Here is a 16,269-nt window from a genome sequence, read left to right as displayed (position 1 = left end):
GATTTTGGAACCAAACTTGCTTCTGGGTTGCCTAGCAACTTAGGTCATCATGTGTCGCCGGCCAGGTGGCCACACCTGGAAGGCATGGTTACCTTGCCCCTTAAAGGGACAACCCAACACATGGTCCCTCTCAGTCTTTCCTGCTCCTGGCCTTTTGGCCTTCTCTCCTTTCTCTATCAGAGCACCCCCTCTCTTTCCCTCCCTCTCTCTTCCCCCCATCATGTCCTGTTCTCTCTTCTCTCTCCTCATCTCCACCTAATAAACCTCTTCATATAAAACCTGTTGTAGCTATCATGATTTAATTCATTCCCATCATGGGGTCCTTGGAACCAGGGAGTGCATGACTTTGATACCAGCATTCAGGAGGTAGAAGAAGGCAGATCTCTGTGAATTCGAGGCCAGCCAGGTATACATAGTGTGTCCCAAGACAGCCAGGACTATGCAGGGAAGTTCTATCTCAAAAAAATAAGCAAACAAAAAAGATTCCTTGGGGCTGAAGAGATGACTCAGTAGTTAAGAGCCCCGGATACTTTTCCAGAGGACCCCTGTTTACTTCCTAACATCCAATGGTAGTTCACAATTCACTGTAATTCCAGTCCCCTTTAAATATATATATTATAAATATATTTTATATATTATAAATATATTCTTATATTATTATTTTATATATATATTTAAGGATTTCTTAAGCTCTCTTGAGGATTCCTCCCTCCTTCCATTGTCCTCCCAACCACAGCAGTTTTCAGTCCCTACAGACCAGTTTGCACTATCTTTAAGGGGAGCCATACTATACATGTCCTGGTTGATTGTGTCAATACTCTCACTCAGCTAAGTGAACTGAAATTCCAGACACCATAACTACAGCAATTCTTATAAAGGAAAACATTTAATTGGGGCTGGCTTATAATTCCAAGCTTTAGTCCATTATTGACACAGCAGGAAGCATAGTGGCATGTGGATAGTCATGGTGCTGGAGAAGGAACTGAGGCATCTACATCCAGATTGGCAGGCATCAGGAAGAGAGAGTGACACTGAAGCATGAGCTTCTGAAACCTCAAAGCCCACCCCTAGTGCCACACTTCCAATAATGCCATTACTTATCAGTCTATGGGAGCCTCTTCCTTTCAGACCACCACACTCATATTTCACGATTGTAGAAATTGTTTTCTGGACACACACATGTATTATAACTTATCAAAAAATTTTAAAATTCTATAAGACCCAAACCCACAAATATGAACTATGTCACAGAGACTGTGATCAAGCCAGAGTAGAGGCAGTCCAAATTCTCTACCACGGCCAGCTTTAGGTAGCTTCTTTCTGCTCTCTTCCCCAAGGGCATTCGCAATGCATTCATTCCCTCTGGCTGGTGAGCTTGAAACAATTTAAGCAACACAACAAATAAGAAAGAACAAGGTTACACCCAATGAACAAATACACATCCTCCAGTCCATACTGATATAGATAAGCTAGTGAATAAGAAAACACTGATATCCAGTAAGGCAGTGTGCCAGTCTCACTCAAAGTGCAAGCTGCATACATCTAGGTCCTCCCAGAGGACAGTGAGAAATGAGACCAAGCAGCATCTGTTTCCTGAGCTCCCAATGACAAACCACCATTCCTGGTTCCCCTTGGGGAAACAACATGTTTGCTGGGCTTACTCAAGGAGCCTGAGTGAGGGTTACTGACAGGAGCGTGAGCCCCAAGCAGACAAACTGGAACGACTGCACCCAGCCTGGATAAGGGATTTCCCTAGCTGCACAAGTGTATTTCCCTTCCCCCAAGTCTTGCCCTGCTCGGAGACCTAGGAGCCGTGCAGTCAGGAAAGAATTGTATACACTGGTTAGGAGGAGTGGCTAGGTACTTAGGTAAGGTCTAAAGGCCCTCCCCATCTCCTCTTCTGTGATGGAGAGTCAACAATCACAAGGCCAGCTGTGAGGATCTTTAGCAGCAGGATAGCTGCAGGTGGGCTCAGGATAGCCCTGCACAACAAAGCTTCCACCAAACCACCCCAGTCACCAGAAAAACACCAGACAAACCTCAACAGAGAGACTTTTGCAAAGCACCTACTCAGCACTGTTCAATACCATCATGGCTGAGAAAGAAGGAATAACTGAAAGAACTTCCCCAGTCCAGAGGAGATCAAGGGCCAGCCATGAAGCAAAACTTCCTGTGGGGATGGATTTCAGACACTGAGCTGGACAAGCCCATTACACGGGCTAGGAAATTGTCTTTTTCATTTTTGTTTTGTATAGACTCCAGAGCCACAAGCCAGCCAAGCACTCCACCAAGTGAGCTAGAATTTTGATTAAAATATGGACTTTACATGGTTTAGCATCTCAATAGTCACTGTTGCTTACTGTGGCCTCATTAACTATGCCAGTGTCCCACTAATGCCACGTGTTTTAACAGGAGCACTATTCCCATATTTTCAGGGCAAATATAAAACTATTTGAAAATCAAAATATATGTATTAATATACATATATTTTGTATCACATGTTGGTATTGTGTCTGCAGACACATGTATAAATCAAAGGACAACCTTAAGTGCCATCTACCTGTTGTTGTTATGTGTCTTTTGGTTTGGGGGTTTGGAGGTTTTTTGTTTGTTTGTTTTTGTTTTGTTTTGGAGACAAGGTTTCTCAGTGTTCTGGAACTTGAATAGGCTGGGCTGGCCAGCCAGTGCAGGAGGGAGCTGTCTGTCTCCACCTTCTAGTGCTGGGATTGGAAATAGGTATTAATACTCCCAACCAAGACCTTTCTTAGCTATCTTCCCAGCTCTTATATATTTATTTTTAAGGTTATATGTCTTTAAGTTTAAAGACACTGTGCAGCATAGGCTAGCTTTGAGCTTCAGATCCTCCTGCCTCAGCCTTCCTAGTACTGGGCTTACAAGCCTGTGACAGGACTCCCAGCTTGAACATTCCCTTTTAAAGACCTTCCCTAGGCAGCCCATGAGTTGCTGTGTGTCCTTTTCATTTCAGCAGCCTGAAGAGGGTTTCCTGATCTCTGAGAATCTTCTCACTTCATATGTGCATCCTCCTCTCCTTTGAATGTCTATGCTCTTTTTAAAGTTCTTGTTCTTGATCTGCATTGGCTCTTTTGCTTTGCCTTTTTCTGTGCCCCAGGTTGGGCTGCCAGGGTTCCTCTTGACACTTGCTCTCCCATTATTCTCACACGGTGAATGGCAACAGGGAATGCTCCCTGAATCCTGATTCCAGAGCCCATTCCTGGCCTGGGAAGGAGGGACACCTGAAGGACCTTCTTTCCAGGTTACTGTGCAGATAGCCACCTCTTCACTTAGTTATCCAGTGTGGCTTCCTGGGTTACATACTAGAGTGCTGAGAATTGTGCCACTAAAGTGCCTAAGAAGCCTCTAAGTGGTCATCAGGGTCTCCCAAAGGTTTCCACATCCCTGGGGACAAATTTCAGAACCAGTATGATGGAATCCTAGCAACCACCTCTCACAGCAAATGGTGAAGAGGCCTGAGGGGAAGTAGACAAAAGGAGGCTTCTATTGTCCTGAGGTAGGCACCACAGCCAGGGGTTGGTGGCCTAAGGGCCAGCTGAGGGCTACATCTAAGAGTGATGTCAGAAGAGGCAGTAGCCCCATGAGTGGCCATAGCCAAGATTGTCTGTGTGGCCTAGCAGGTTGCCCCAGGCCGGCGTGGGCACAGCACACTCTATCCCTTTGCCTAGCTAAAGAACAGCTCAATCTGCTCCCAGGAGGTGGGTGGGAGTTGGATGCAGAGCCTGTGCCCAACAGACCAAGATAAGTGTGGGTGGATTATGGGGTGGCCACTTATGCTGGGCACAAGGTGGACCATGACAGGTATCACTGTCACCCTGCCCAGACTGGAGCTGCAAGTTTTGTGCTAGTTTTTGTGCTCAGTGCTGGGCACAGACTGTGAGCACAGAAAGGTGGGCAGTAGGCAGGAAGGGCCGGGGAGGTGCTTGTGGAATGGAGCCCTGCCTTGGAGTGTGAGGAAGTCAAAGGGGCATAGTCTTTCCCTTCTTGGATGTAGAGACAGGAGCTGCCTCCTTTGGGACAGGGCTAGTGCAACCTCGGTGACAGCCTGAACCCAACATCTCACTACCTTCTCCTCCCACCAGGCCACTGCTACCAAGGACTCTGCTGCCTAAGATCAGCCCCCTCCAGCCAAGTTCCTGCAGATAGGTGTCACCTTGCTGGTGGTGATGCAGATACAGGCCCAAGGCCCAGAAAGGCACTGGGTACTCCCTCGAGTCCCGGACCCCAACTTTGCCTTTTCACAAGAGCTGTTTCCTGCCCAGCCTTGGGGAGGAGGGAGAGTGGCTGTGAACCCTGGTTGGGCAGTCCCAGTTCCCATGGGTAGGAGCAAGGAATGGGGCCAATACCAACCCTGCACAGATGTCAAATTCCCCTGTGGCCCTCGGGATCCTCCAGGTGGGAACAACCGTCTCTGTGCATGTGCTGAAACTGAGGCTTTGAAAGTCATTAGATCCTGCCAGAACCTGCAGATTTGGCCTTGTGCCATATCTCAGGTGGGAGAGAACTGGCCCTGCCTGTCACTAGTCCTACAGTTCCAGAGAAAGTGGTTCATCCTTGGCTTGACAGGCTACACCTTCAGGACGGAGGATGGGGTCCCATTCCAGTTGTGGGTGACAACCTTGGAGCTCAGGGACAAGCTTTGTCATGATATCTGTTTCACTCAGGTGAGACTCAGTTCGAAGGGTCCCTGCCATATGAGGGAACTATGATAGCTGGTAGAGGAAAACCCAGCATAGACAGGTAAGTGGTAGGGACTATGTCTGCCTTGAACAAGTTCATGGATAACTTCCAAATTATAACTTCCACCTGCTTGTCCTGGGACCTGTGGTTTGGAGGAGAAATCAGCATGGGACCAAGAAGGGTCAGGGGACAGTAAAGAGGCCCAAGCCTAAGATAGGGACAAAGGGCAGGACCAGGTAAGGTAGCACAGTGACTTCAGCTAAGGTACCAGTGGCATCTGGAAAGTCCAGCTGCAGTGAGGTGTGACCTGTCTTGAAAAGCATGAGGATCAGGAGCCTTCTAGAAGAACAGCAAAGCTTCCTTTTCCTATTGCATCCCACATTCTCCTCAAAGTCCAACTCCCCTTTTCCATTCTCCCCAGGATCCTACTCTATGAACCCTGGGTCAAGACTCCTACTCAGAAGGTCAGCCAAGCCAGCAGGACCTTCCGAAAGTCGGGGAAGGTGAGTCCTCCCTGTCCAAAATCCCAAGAAAGGCCCCAAGCAGCCCTGAGTCAAAATGTGTTCTGGTGCCACACCCAGAATGACTGTGATCAGCAGCCCCATTCCCACCATAAGAGTCCTCATTCTTCCCTGCTTCCCCAACAATTAGAGTGAGAAAATTACTAGGTGGATCTGGCAGAGGACTAAAAGAGTGTTGCCTGGGTCCTCCGTGGAAGGACTAAGAGCCAGGGGAGATTCCAGACTATGCTGCTCAGTAAGACCCTCGATAGAAGATGTGTCAGTAGAAGGGTCATGCTGGATGAGGCATCATTCCCTTAGTGGGAAGAGGGGCCCTTCCCAAGGCCTCCCAGGGAGTGGATGGGAAACAGAGGGTCCTCCCTCAGGCTCATCTCTCATCCTGACATGGGGAGGAAGAAGGATCTGGATTCTGATCTGAGGTGGGTGTGGGGTTATTAAGGCTTGCTGGGACACTGGGTATTTCTCAGTACCATATCACCTTCTTGCCAAAAACTGGTACAGGGGTTCTGGAATGGTGGGAGAAGGCACTGGGCTACCGAGATGGCCTCAAGCCCTGAAGACTGATGTGTGGGATCCTAGAAGGCTGTAGAGCAGAAGGCTGGGAGGAGGTCCTTCACTTATGCATAGGCCAGGTACTGAACTCAGGAGGGATACCTGGGGCAGATCCTGGAGGAATAGAAGCCCAGAGCTAAGTAGCAGAGGGTTCTGGACACAGCAGGGAGATCCACAGTACCGTTAGCTAAAATGCTAAATCTCATTATGAAGCCAGGGAAAGCTCAGGGATTGATGATTCAGGCCTCAGAAGAAACAAAACCTAGCTGGAGGCATCCAGATAGAGAGTCTGGGGGAAAGTAGGAGTGGAGTCTACTGTACAAATCCACCTCCAAGCCTGACACTGACAACATGGGCTACAGACCGTGAAAGAATTAAAAATGAGACATGAAATTAGATCCAGGCTTTCAGAAGGTACATTGTGGTAAGCCAAAGTCTTGGCTTCCTAGTTATACCAAAATCAGGTGTGTGTAAACAATGCCAGAACACACTGTTGCCTAAAACATGCCTTCTTTTAAGTCTCTGGGTCCCCTGGTCTGGGTCACCCTTCCTGCTCCATCTGAAGGTACAAAGACAGGTCTGGTTTGAGTAGGGAAGGAGCTTTGGAGGTCAAAGGTCATGCAAATATGTCCTTAGGACCCTGGGCTCCTTAACCAACATTGCCCCCCATAGAGGGGTATGACCTAGAGTCCTGAGTAAAGTGTGAGTATGGCTGGTAGAGATGGAAGCATCATAAAGGAGGGGGAAGGCATTGGCTGAGACCCCACTCTTTGCCTTCTTGCCCTTCCTGTGGCTCTAGTTCCTAGCACTCTCCCTGCACCCCACTAGCTCCTCTTAGACCCTTCTCTGCCCACATCCCTCTGGCTCCAGTTTCTTTCCCATTTCCCTGTTTCCCATTCTTCCCTCTTTCTTAGGCCAAAAGACCATCATCAGATTGGCTGACCATGGAAGACTCAGACTTCACGAGCTAGGCTTGTGCCTCTCCTCACTCAGCCTCATCTGCTCCCAACACAATAAACACCTACGACAGGGCTGCACTTAGATTAAGATCCAGATAAACCTTTAGTTTTAGTACTCAGGAGGCAGATAGATGTGACTTCAAAGTCAACCTGACCTACATAGGGAGTTTCAAGCCAGCCAGGGCTAGACAATAAGACTCTGTTTAAAAAAAAAAAAATTCCAGGTCCTATGGCTGTTGTAACCTCACATATGAAAGCCAGTAGATTCGGAAGGCCCTGCCAGATAGCCTGGCCCAGGAGACCCAGCCTGGCTTGAGAGGAGCAAGCCATTACCTGTTCTGCCTAGCCCCTACAGGGACACTGCTGAGAATTTTGTAGCCCTTCTAAGCTTGCCTTGTTCAGTCCATCTACTCTCCGGTTTGTCAATCCGTGGCTAGATTACTGGCTGCTTCTGGAAGCCAGAGTAGGCCTTGGAGAGCCATTGTTCCACACACACCATCAACCCAGCACTGATAGTTCCACTGTTGAAGACCCTCCAGCAGTTTGGTAGCTCTCCGGGTACTCCATTGCAAGAAAAGAGTGGGTAGAGGTGACAGTCTCTCTGTCTTCCAGCAGCTGCCTGCCCAAGCCTGGTTTCCCAAGCAGCAGCTCACCTGTCTATCCTAGGGCCCTTCTGGCACCTGGCTGACAATAAGTATGAGAGATGCAAATTCAGGGACTGATCTTATCCTGACCCTCCTGCTTCCTCCTTGATCCTGGTCTCCCACCCTACAGAGCTGGGAAAGGGCAAAGACAGCCTAGAAGTGAGAGCAGGAAGATACAGCCATGTCCAAAATCAACAGAAGTGAATCCAACATCATCAGAAAACAGCTGGGAGAAAAGCAGGTGGTAGGCTTGGATGGAAACTCAGGGCCACCCCTGGGAGCCATCTGCACAGCTTGGTCAATGGATACAGTCCTTTACATGGAGTGCCTGAGCTAGACTGTGACCTCCACATAAGCCCTGGTTTTCTCATGCCACAGACCAGGGTACCACACTAAGGTCAACTTTCAGAGTTCAAAATATTCCACTAAGCAGCTTCTCAGTGGCCTAAGGCAATGACATTCTTCTACTTTCAGCCCTTTGAGGAGCATTTCTGGAAAAGGCTGTGAGACAATGGCAGGCCTGAGAAGGTAAGAGAATAGGTCTCCCAAAGCCCCCACTCCCATTCCACATGCTTCCAACACAGAGGGGCTGTGCTCAGACAGCTGGTGGGAGTCAGGTAGCCCTAGTGATTCCTAGGCTAAGGCTGAGGGACTCACTCCACAGTGCTGTCACTTAGCAAGTACTCACTCAACTAGCTCAGGTCCCACCAGGCCTTGAGGATAATCTATCTCTAGAGATGTCACAGAGCTGGCCTCCTACCCTGTGTACTGAATGACCCCAGAGAGGAATCTATTTCCCTATAGGACAAGGCTGGGACTATTTCCAGAAGCTCAGCCTTGAGAACCTTTCAAGGCTAAATCCAAGAGTTCCCTGGTGCCCCAAGCTGCCAAGCCTCACTGCTGCCTAAGCTGTCCCATGTGCAGTTCAGGGTCCTACCACTTAGGACATCCTGGGTGCTGAAATGAGCCTTAGGAAGAGGCAGACCTGAGACCAGGTCGAGTAGGGGCCTTGATATTGCATGATGACTCATGCAACCCAATATGTATGACAGTGACAGGAATGACAGGGGAGGCAGAATCCTAGGCCTCACCTCAGTCCAACAGAGGTCTCCACTTACTGTAAACAAGGAACCATGACCTGGTAGGCCTACATTTAACAAACTTCCCAAGATCTCCTGCAAAGTAGGAATATCTCCACTCCGTTTGCACAGATGAGGAAACTGAAGTATATAAAGACTAGGCATTGCCCTGGGTGACCTTTTTCTGCTACACCCAAGATGGCTTCTCTGTCCTGCTCATATCATCTACTCCTGCCTCTGAGCCATTGGAGGAGGCAGGATGGAATTCTGAGTGATGATGGGAAGTAGATGCCTTCAAACTGGTAAGAACTTAGAAGACCTCATTGACAGAGATGGCACCTGAGAGCATGCGGAAGCTAAAGCCAGGGGACTCAGGGACTTGCTCCACAGTGCAGGCTCAGTTCTGGGATGCTGTACATTCTTATGCTAGTTTGTGTGAGCCTGTTTCCGAGGCCCTTTCAGGACACTAATGAAAATGAACACCATGGTCCTCAAAACAGGATGGTGAGAGCAGGGAAGGAGGGACCCAGTATATTCAGAACTATGCTAAGCTTCCTGGAAGGCTTCCTGGAAGTGTGCGTAGGTTTCTCCTAGGAGGATAGTTACAGGGGACAGGCGCTGATACAGACACACTTGGGAGATGGTACCAGCAACTCAGACAGGGGACTAGGCCAGAGGAGGACTTGAAAAGACTATGGGTACACCACTGCTTGTGACTCTGGCTTGGGCCACTGAGCAGACTGGGACAGGGCACTTCAGGGGCAAAAATATAGGTGGGGAGAAGTTTCTGCTGTGGTGGGGGACAGCAAGGCTATGGGTCTCAGAATCTTGTTCCCTCCAGAGGCAGCCCAGGAGCATACCTGATGTAACTGGGCACCTGAGCCTGAGTGTCTCTTCTCACTCACATTCATTCCTTGTTCCACTGGGATAGCACTGCTCCCAGTTGCAGTGGGGTAGTCCAGCCTGAGAAGCAGTGTGGATGGGTGCAGAGCAAGGTGGGGGCCTGGTACTGGCCCAGGAAGAGGTCTTCCCAGAAGGAGTACACAGAGTTGCATGGTCAGAGAGGCCCATGCTGGCTTGGAAACAGGGAGGCCCCTACCTCATTGGGTAGGGTTGACTTTGGAGATAGAGTCCCCAACAAGTGACAGCCTGAGTGCCACAGTATCCTTCCAAGAGGCTTGGATTAGTTCACCAAATGCACAGTACCTGGGCAGGAATAACTTTGAGGAAGAAAGATTTATTTTGTGGCATGGAACCAGGAGTGAAAAAGAAGAGAAAGCAGTGGATGGAGGGACCAGATATCGCCTTCAAAGACCCTTCTTCAGTGACCTACTTCTACCAGCTAGACCACACCTCCTAAAGGTTCTACAGATCCCCAAATAGCAACTGCCTCCAGCTGAGGGATAAGTGTTTAAAACGTGAGCCTGACAGGGACATTTCAGATCCAAACCATAAGAATGTTCTACACTTGGAAGTCCTTCAAGATTAGTGTGCTTGGGTGTCTTCATTCCATCCACAGGACCCCACACACAGGTAGATGAACCTGGGCCTTCTCCACCATGCTTTTCTTCCTGTCCCCACCCTCAGCCCCTCTGGAGAAAACCCCCAGATTTGCTACTGGGCCTGGCTGAGGCCTGGGAACCATATGGTCCAAGGGTCCGCTCCCCCTACTTATCCTGGCAGATCCTCTCTCCTTAGGTCCAGGGCATGGATGGACCTGAGTGGGTAATGGATGGGCTATTCTGAGTAGGGGCTGATGGGAGGCTGAGTGAAGGAATGAGGCGTTCCTCTGAGTAGCTCTGAAACCTCCCCTACTTCTTCACCTAGAGCTGTGCTGGGCCACTTCCTGTAGTGTGAGAGCAAGAAACCCTCCTATCATATGTTAATGCAAAATAATCCTGTGGCCCAGAACACAAAACTCCTGGCCCACCTGGGAGAGAATGAAGAGCAGTACATATCAGCCCTCTCTTGCATGGCCATTGATTTCCCATCCAAGAACAAGGCCATGGAAGCCAGAAAGAAGCCACAGACTGCAACCACCTGTGCTTACCTATAGCAGCTTGAAGTCCACTGTACCACCCTTCCCACCCACCACTGCTTACTTCCCTACGGGAGCCCAAAGGGCCACCATGTGAACCTTTTCATGTGGGGGGAGCTGTACTCAGCACAATGGGTTCTTGGATTCACTGCAAGGTAGTTTCTTTCTCTTGGTAAGGGTTCCTCATGGCCACCTAGCCTGTTAGCCTGTCATGACCAAATGTTCAAGGCACAAACGGTGCTTTGTGTTCCCTGCTGGGTCATGGACTTGGAGAGGGATGAGAGGTAGGACTTATGAGAAGGTCTTAGCCCCAGGTGGGAAGTGACTAGATTTTTCAGCAGCCGGTGGGACAAGGTCTGAGCCAGTTCTGTCTCTGAGGCTGGGAAAGAGGGGCCTTTGCCTGCCCTGCCCTGCCCTGTCTTCACTGAGGTGTGGGACTCAGCTGGAAGCTCTTACATAACCAGCCCCGTTGTAGATGAGGCTGCAGCTGGGACAGCCAACCTCCCTCACAGCAGCATCACGAGCCTCCAGTGGGCAGTCCTTGGGCCTTGGGTGAAGGCCAAGCCTGGATCATAAATAGGGATCTCCACAGTGTCCTCTGCTCTTTCTGCCCACGGCCTCCCTTGCTCTGCCCACACTGCTGGCCTCAGGCCCAGATACCCGCTCTGCTCCAGGCAAATGGCTGCTCTTCGAATGCTGTGGACGGGGCTGGTCCTGCTGGGTCTCTTGGGATTCCTACAGACTCCAGCCCAGGGCCACGAATCAGTGCATCCCAACTTTCAACAGGACAAGGTGAGGGCTCCCTACCCCACACTCAAGGCAGCAGAATCCTCAGGTCAGTGAGCGCTTCAGAGCCAGGCTTTCTCCCACAAAAGAGTACATGCTTTTAGATGTGCTGAGCACTGCCAGCCATGTGTGTTACTGTGCACAGGAGCTGGCTGGGACTCTAGCTGCACACTGCCTGGTTGGTTCACCTAACTCCTCCAGGAATGTGGCATGCTCTGATACCCATTCCACCAACTAGTAGACTGGGATGAGGACTGGGACAAAGATGAGGTCCTCAACATTCTGGGGGGGAGGGGTGTCTTTGCTACCCCACCTTCTCCATGAGACAATGAATCATTGACTATTAGAGATGAAGGGGTATGTGTTGATGAGCATAGTCCAAGCGAAGGGGTGCTACCAGGACCTGTGTGTGGGAGGAGTCAGAGGGGGAAGAACCAGGAGCCCACCAGGGTCTGCCCATGAGGTCATGGAGTGCATAGAGCATTGCCAACCTAGGCATCAACTGGTCACAGTTCCTGGGGCGCTGGTACAGCGCAGGCCTCGCCTCCAATTCAAGCTGGTTCCGGGAGAAGAAAGCAGTAATATCCATGTGCAAGACAGTGATAGCCCCTTCCACAGATGGTGGCCTCAACCTCACCTCTACCTTCCTCAGGTAAGACAGTGGAGTATGGCAAGTTCTGGGACCCAGAAGGGCCCACATCATTGTCTGGGGACATTCTGGGGCTTGATCTCTTACTTCAAAGGTAATCTGCCCACAGGAAAAACCAGTGTGAAACCAAGATCATGTTACTGCAGCCTATAGGACTTCCTGGACACTACAAGTACAACAGTCCCCGTGAGTGAGCTACTTCCTTATCTGGGTAAATTCTGAGGTAAATGCTGGTGGACTGGACAGTCCCTTATCCTAAAATTGTGGGGATAATGGCCACACCATCAGGGTTAGTCATCTAAGGCCAGACCTGGCTGTGCATCTGCCTAAGGCATAGGTATTGGGGACAGATGGACTTATCTCTGGGGACTCTGAAGCCCACGTACATTCTGCCAGGCCCCTTTCCTGCCCTTAATCTGCTGCCCAAGTGGGTCACACACAGGCGTTCCCCACAATTCACAAGGACCTCTCTCCATCCCTCACCTGAGACATGGCTTCCCACAGAAACCCCATTCCGTCTGCTCTAACTATATGGTAACCTGGCCTACTAATTTTTTGAGTCTAAGTGTTTCCTGCCCTCTCCCAGAGACTTGTGTGTGAAGATAGTGCTCCCAGGCTGTGAAGGCAGGAAGCCAAAAACTGACTGGTAGCCACCCAGGAAAAGACAAGGAGGTAGCCCAAGTGAGAGTGGGAGAAGTGTTCTGAGAGCCAAAGGCCTGAGACTACCCCCTCCACACACACACAGTGCCGCCCACAAAGGTCACCCTTTCCAAGCAGAGGAGGAAGAGATGTGGGAGTACTGTCTCAATCAGTGTCATTTCTTGGGTTCCCAGACTGGGGCAGCGTCCATACCATCTTAGTGATGGAAACCAACTATAATGAGTACGCGCTCCTGTTCAGCAGAGGCACCAAGGGCCCAGGCCAGGACTTCCGAATGGCTACCCTCTACAGTAGGTATCACACCCACCAGGCCCACACACGGGGAGACCTTTTAGGGGCCTAGCCTGAGGTTGCAAAAAGACCAAGACCTGATCCTAGACGAGAGAAACAGAGGGGTGGTCCCCAAGACGCAGGGGTGAGGGCAGAGAGGAGGCTTTACGAATGTTAAGAGTGACCCCTTCTTTATCTACCAGGCAGAAGCGCGACTCCAAAGGATAAGCTGAAGAAGAAATTCATCAGTTTTAGCAAGTCCATGGGTCTCACAGAGGAGGACATTGTTTTCCTGCCCCAACCAGGTGAGGGGAGCTTAAGTTGCTGGGGAGGAACTTAAAATCAGATTAGAGCTGAACTAGCCTCTGATTATAGCAGGGTGAGGGGAAAATGGGGACAGCTTGTCCTTGCCCTACTGCCTACTAATCCAGGGGCCCCAAGGAAATAAATTGAGGTGTAGTCTGCCTGCAGCTCCCTTTATTAGGAACCCCCTTTATAGTAGAAACCTAGCTCCCCTATCTGCCAGCCCCCTGGCTAGGGATATGGGGGTTCTACTAGACAAAAACAGATGGAGAAAGACCACCCCTTAGGTTTTGAAGATCAGATTGGAACAGAGGTGGGATGAAGTCTGAAATCTGGGGGCTCAACCAAAGCTAGCTCTCTATGCCTTGGGGGATGCTTCTCAGAGTCAGGGGAGGAGCACAAAGTCCATGTGAATATGGGTCTAAGCCTGATACTGACTACTTCTTTGGGCTTCTTTCCTGACAGATAAGTGCATTCAAGAGTGAAAACAGATGAGAGGAGTCAGTCAGAGGGCTGGCTTCACATGGTAAGTGCTGATTTACTCGCTCAACACATGGCCACTGAGAGGTGGGGACACAGTTACCCAAGCAGAGCAAGTATCCAAGTGAGACAGTCACAAAGAAATTATAGTTCCAATACCAGTGGCAAGGATAGGGCAGACAGCCACGGGCTCAAGAGAAGAGGGAAAATGGAGGAGGTGCCTAGTCCCAGACAGAATGGAGAGGAGCTCCCACCCCATGAAGCCCATCCTACAACTTGGGTCTCCAAGGAAGCAGGGTGGGCAAGATAAGGAAGGAGAATGGCCAGGGATAGAAATGGCAAGTCAGGGGCTCTTCACTAGTGCCACTGACTGAGACTTTGGGGCCATAGATTCTGGAGGAATACTCCACTGTTTGGGCCCCATGGGGTAAGAGTGCTGCCTATGTCACTGATGGATCCTGTTCTTCTGACCAGCTAATCTGGCCCTCAGGACTCCTTTGCTCTGTCATGCTTGAGACCCCAGCCCTGACTACCCAAAGTGCCTCTCCATCCTCCAGATTTGTCCTGCATGAGAAATAAAAGTCTAAAGCAAGTCAGACCTTGGCTCTTGTCTCTTTGTCCTCTAGGCCCCTGGGATGCTCCTCACCCCTCCTATAAATTGTTCAACATGATGACCAGAAGGGTGTCTGTTCCTGCTGAAGTCCTGACTAGGAACAGCCTAGGGAACTTGCTGGTTTCCACACCTGCCCTGCACAGGGCTACAACCTCACTATGTGCCCCAACCAACCTAGCCACAGCCCCTGCAATCTGCCAGCCACAGCCAGGCCTGGGTGGGGCTGGTGGGGTCAGTCACTTAATAGGCAATCCCTTAGACATGTATCTACCCCTGTCAGTCCAGGGAGCCTCGGATCCCATAAACTTTTCAAAGTGTGGGAAAAGAATCTTTGGATTGGGCAATAAAGTTGGAGGGACAAAGAGGAGTCATTTGTTTGACAGGAGTAGGTTCCAAGCACAATGTCTATGACCAACAGTATCTGTGCTGAGTATCTGTACTCCCCAGATATCTGATGTGGTGGGCTGAAGAGAGGGTGCCTCTGCTTCTACTCCAGCCCCCTGGCCAAAGCCCTGGAATCAAAGACACCAAACCCACACATGGCTGCCCAGCTAGCCCCCTTTTCTTCCAGATTTCTCCTGGGCAGCTACTCTCAAGCCCTTTTCTCTTTCCCTTCTGGTTGATAATGTGCAGGGCCCAGGCTCAAGCACACCACACCAGCATTTGAGAGTCAGTGGAGAGGGTGGCCTCTGAGAATTCTTCCTCAGAAGGGGGACTACACTACGCCAGACTTGACACCCCAGAACTAGGAGGCAGCCCTCTGGCCTAGAGGTCACTAGGACTACCTGCCCATGTCTGCTGAGCTCCTCAGACCTCCCACGGGAAACATGGGCTGATAGGATGTGGGGTAAAAAGTACAGAAGCAGCTGAGCCAGGTTCAAGGCAATCCATGGTCTAACACAATGGGTGTGTCCCAATACAGGCCAGCCATCTCAGGTATCTTGGGGATATGAAGGCCACTCAGAAGAAGCCATCTCAGTTCTTCTTCCCCAGGATCCTCCACAATGCTGTAGGCATTAAGTCCATGGAGCTGTCCTGTAATTCTGCATAAGGATTGAAGCATCAAATTTATGGTTACTGGAAGAAGACTACACATGAGAAGCAATAAAACAGCCACCACACTTATAGCAATAAGGCTATGAGTGAGTGGTCTCCATGAAGGCAAGGATGAAAACAACTGATTTAAAAGGTCTTTAGCAGTTTTTGCTGTGTCAAATTTAAATGGTTTAACTTTTTGCCTGAAGATTACTTCTTGAGGGCTGGAGAGATGGCTCAGAGGTTAAGAGCACTGGCTGCTCTTCCAGAGGTATTGAGTTCAATTCCCAACAACTACATGGTGGCTCACAACCATCTATAATGAGATATGGCGCCCTCTTCTGGAGTGCAGGTGCACATACAGATAGAACATTTCATAATAATAAATAATAAATAGATAAATAAAAGACTACCTCTTGATGTAGCCAAACCAAGTCTAAAGATAAATTGTTATGCTGCTTTACTCCCAACAAATGTTTTTTTTAACCTTTTCCCAATTAAAATAACTTTCATTATACTTTAAGGGTGTAGCTCAAATCCATTGATAATAAGCATGACAATTCAATTTAATTTTTAAGCCTTGCAATTCATCTCCTAAAACTTGCAAACTTTCATATAAAGCATCTATTTTCTATTCTAATCTTTCATCAATATCATTTTGCAGTCCTAATATTACAGTAACATTATGAGATAAGTCATTAACATAACTAGCTGCTTGTACTTCTTGTGTCAGTGCGATAACAGCTGTTGTAACTGTGGCTATCAAAGCAATCAAAGCAAAGATTATTTCTATAATTAAGCCTACCATATGTTTAGTTCTACTTACAGCCTTTTCCATTTCTTTCAATACCTGCAAACCTTTTCCTAAATACCATGCGGCTGATATATGATATGATATGATATGATATGATATGAGTTATCATAATGAATGGTGGTTGATGTAAAATCAGAACTGAAGTTTGTACAT

The 16,269-nt window shown here is 49.3% G+C and overlaps 1 protein-coding gene across 5 annotated transcripts; it reads left to right on the top strand.

Annotated features, from left to right (window-relative positions):
• Positions 1-11,098: 11,098 nt before the first annotated feature.
• On the top strand, positions 11,099-14,250 carry Ptgds (prostaglandin D2 synthase). Of its 5 annotated transcripts, none has more exons than XM_055600395.1 (7): positions 11,099-11,298; positions 11,788-11,944; positions 12,051-12,127; positions 12,775-12,891; positions 13,075-13,176; positions 13,640-13,700; positions 14,129-14,250. In XM_055600395.1, the coding sequence occupies exons 2-6, from the start codon at positions 11,880-11,882 to the stop codon at positions 13,657-13,659; spliced, it is 381 nt and encodes a 126-aa protein (XP_055456370.1). In that variant the 5' UTR covers positions 11,099-11,298; positions 11,788-11,879; the 3' UTR covers positions 13,660-13,700; positions 14,129-14,250. The 5 variants fall into 5 exon arrangements, with proteins under 5 accessions (XP_055456370.1, XP_055456368.1, XP_055456365.1 ...); XM_055600393.1 differs by having other exon boundaries at positions 11,109-11,298; positions 11,805-11,944; XM_055600390.1 differs by having other exon boundaries at positions 11,109-11,341.
• Positions 14,251-16,269: the final 2,019 nt, after the last annotated feature.

The sequence above is a fragment of the Psammomys obesus genome, unplaced genomic scaffold (genome assembly GCF_907164565.1).
Source record: "Psammomys obesus unplaced genomic scaffold, mPsaObe1.curated_primary_1811, whole genome shotgun sequence".
Lineage (NCBI taxonomy): Eukaryota > Metazoa > Chordata > Mammalia > Rodentia > Muridae > Psammomys > Psammomys obesus.
Note: the sequence above shows the minus strand (reverse complement) of the source record. Positions and strands in the feature narration are given on the sequence as shown.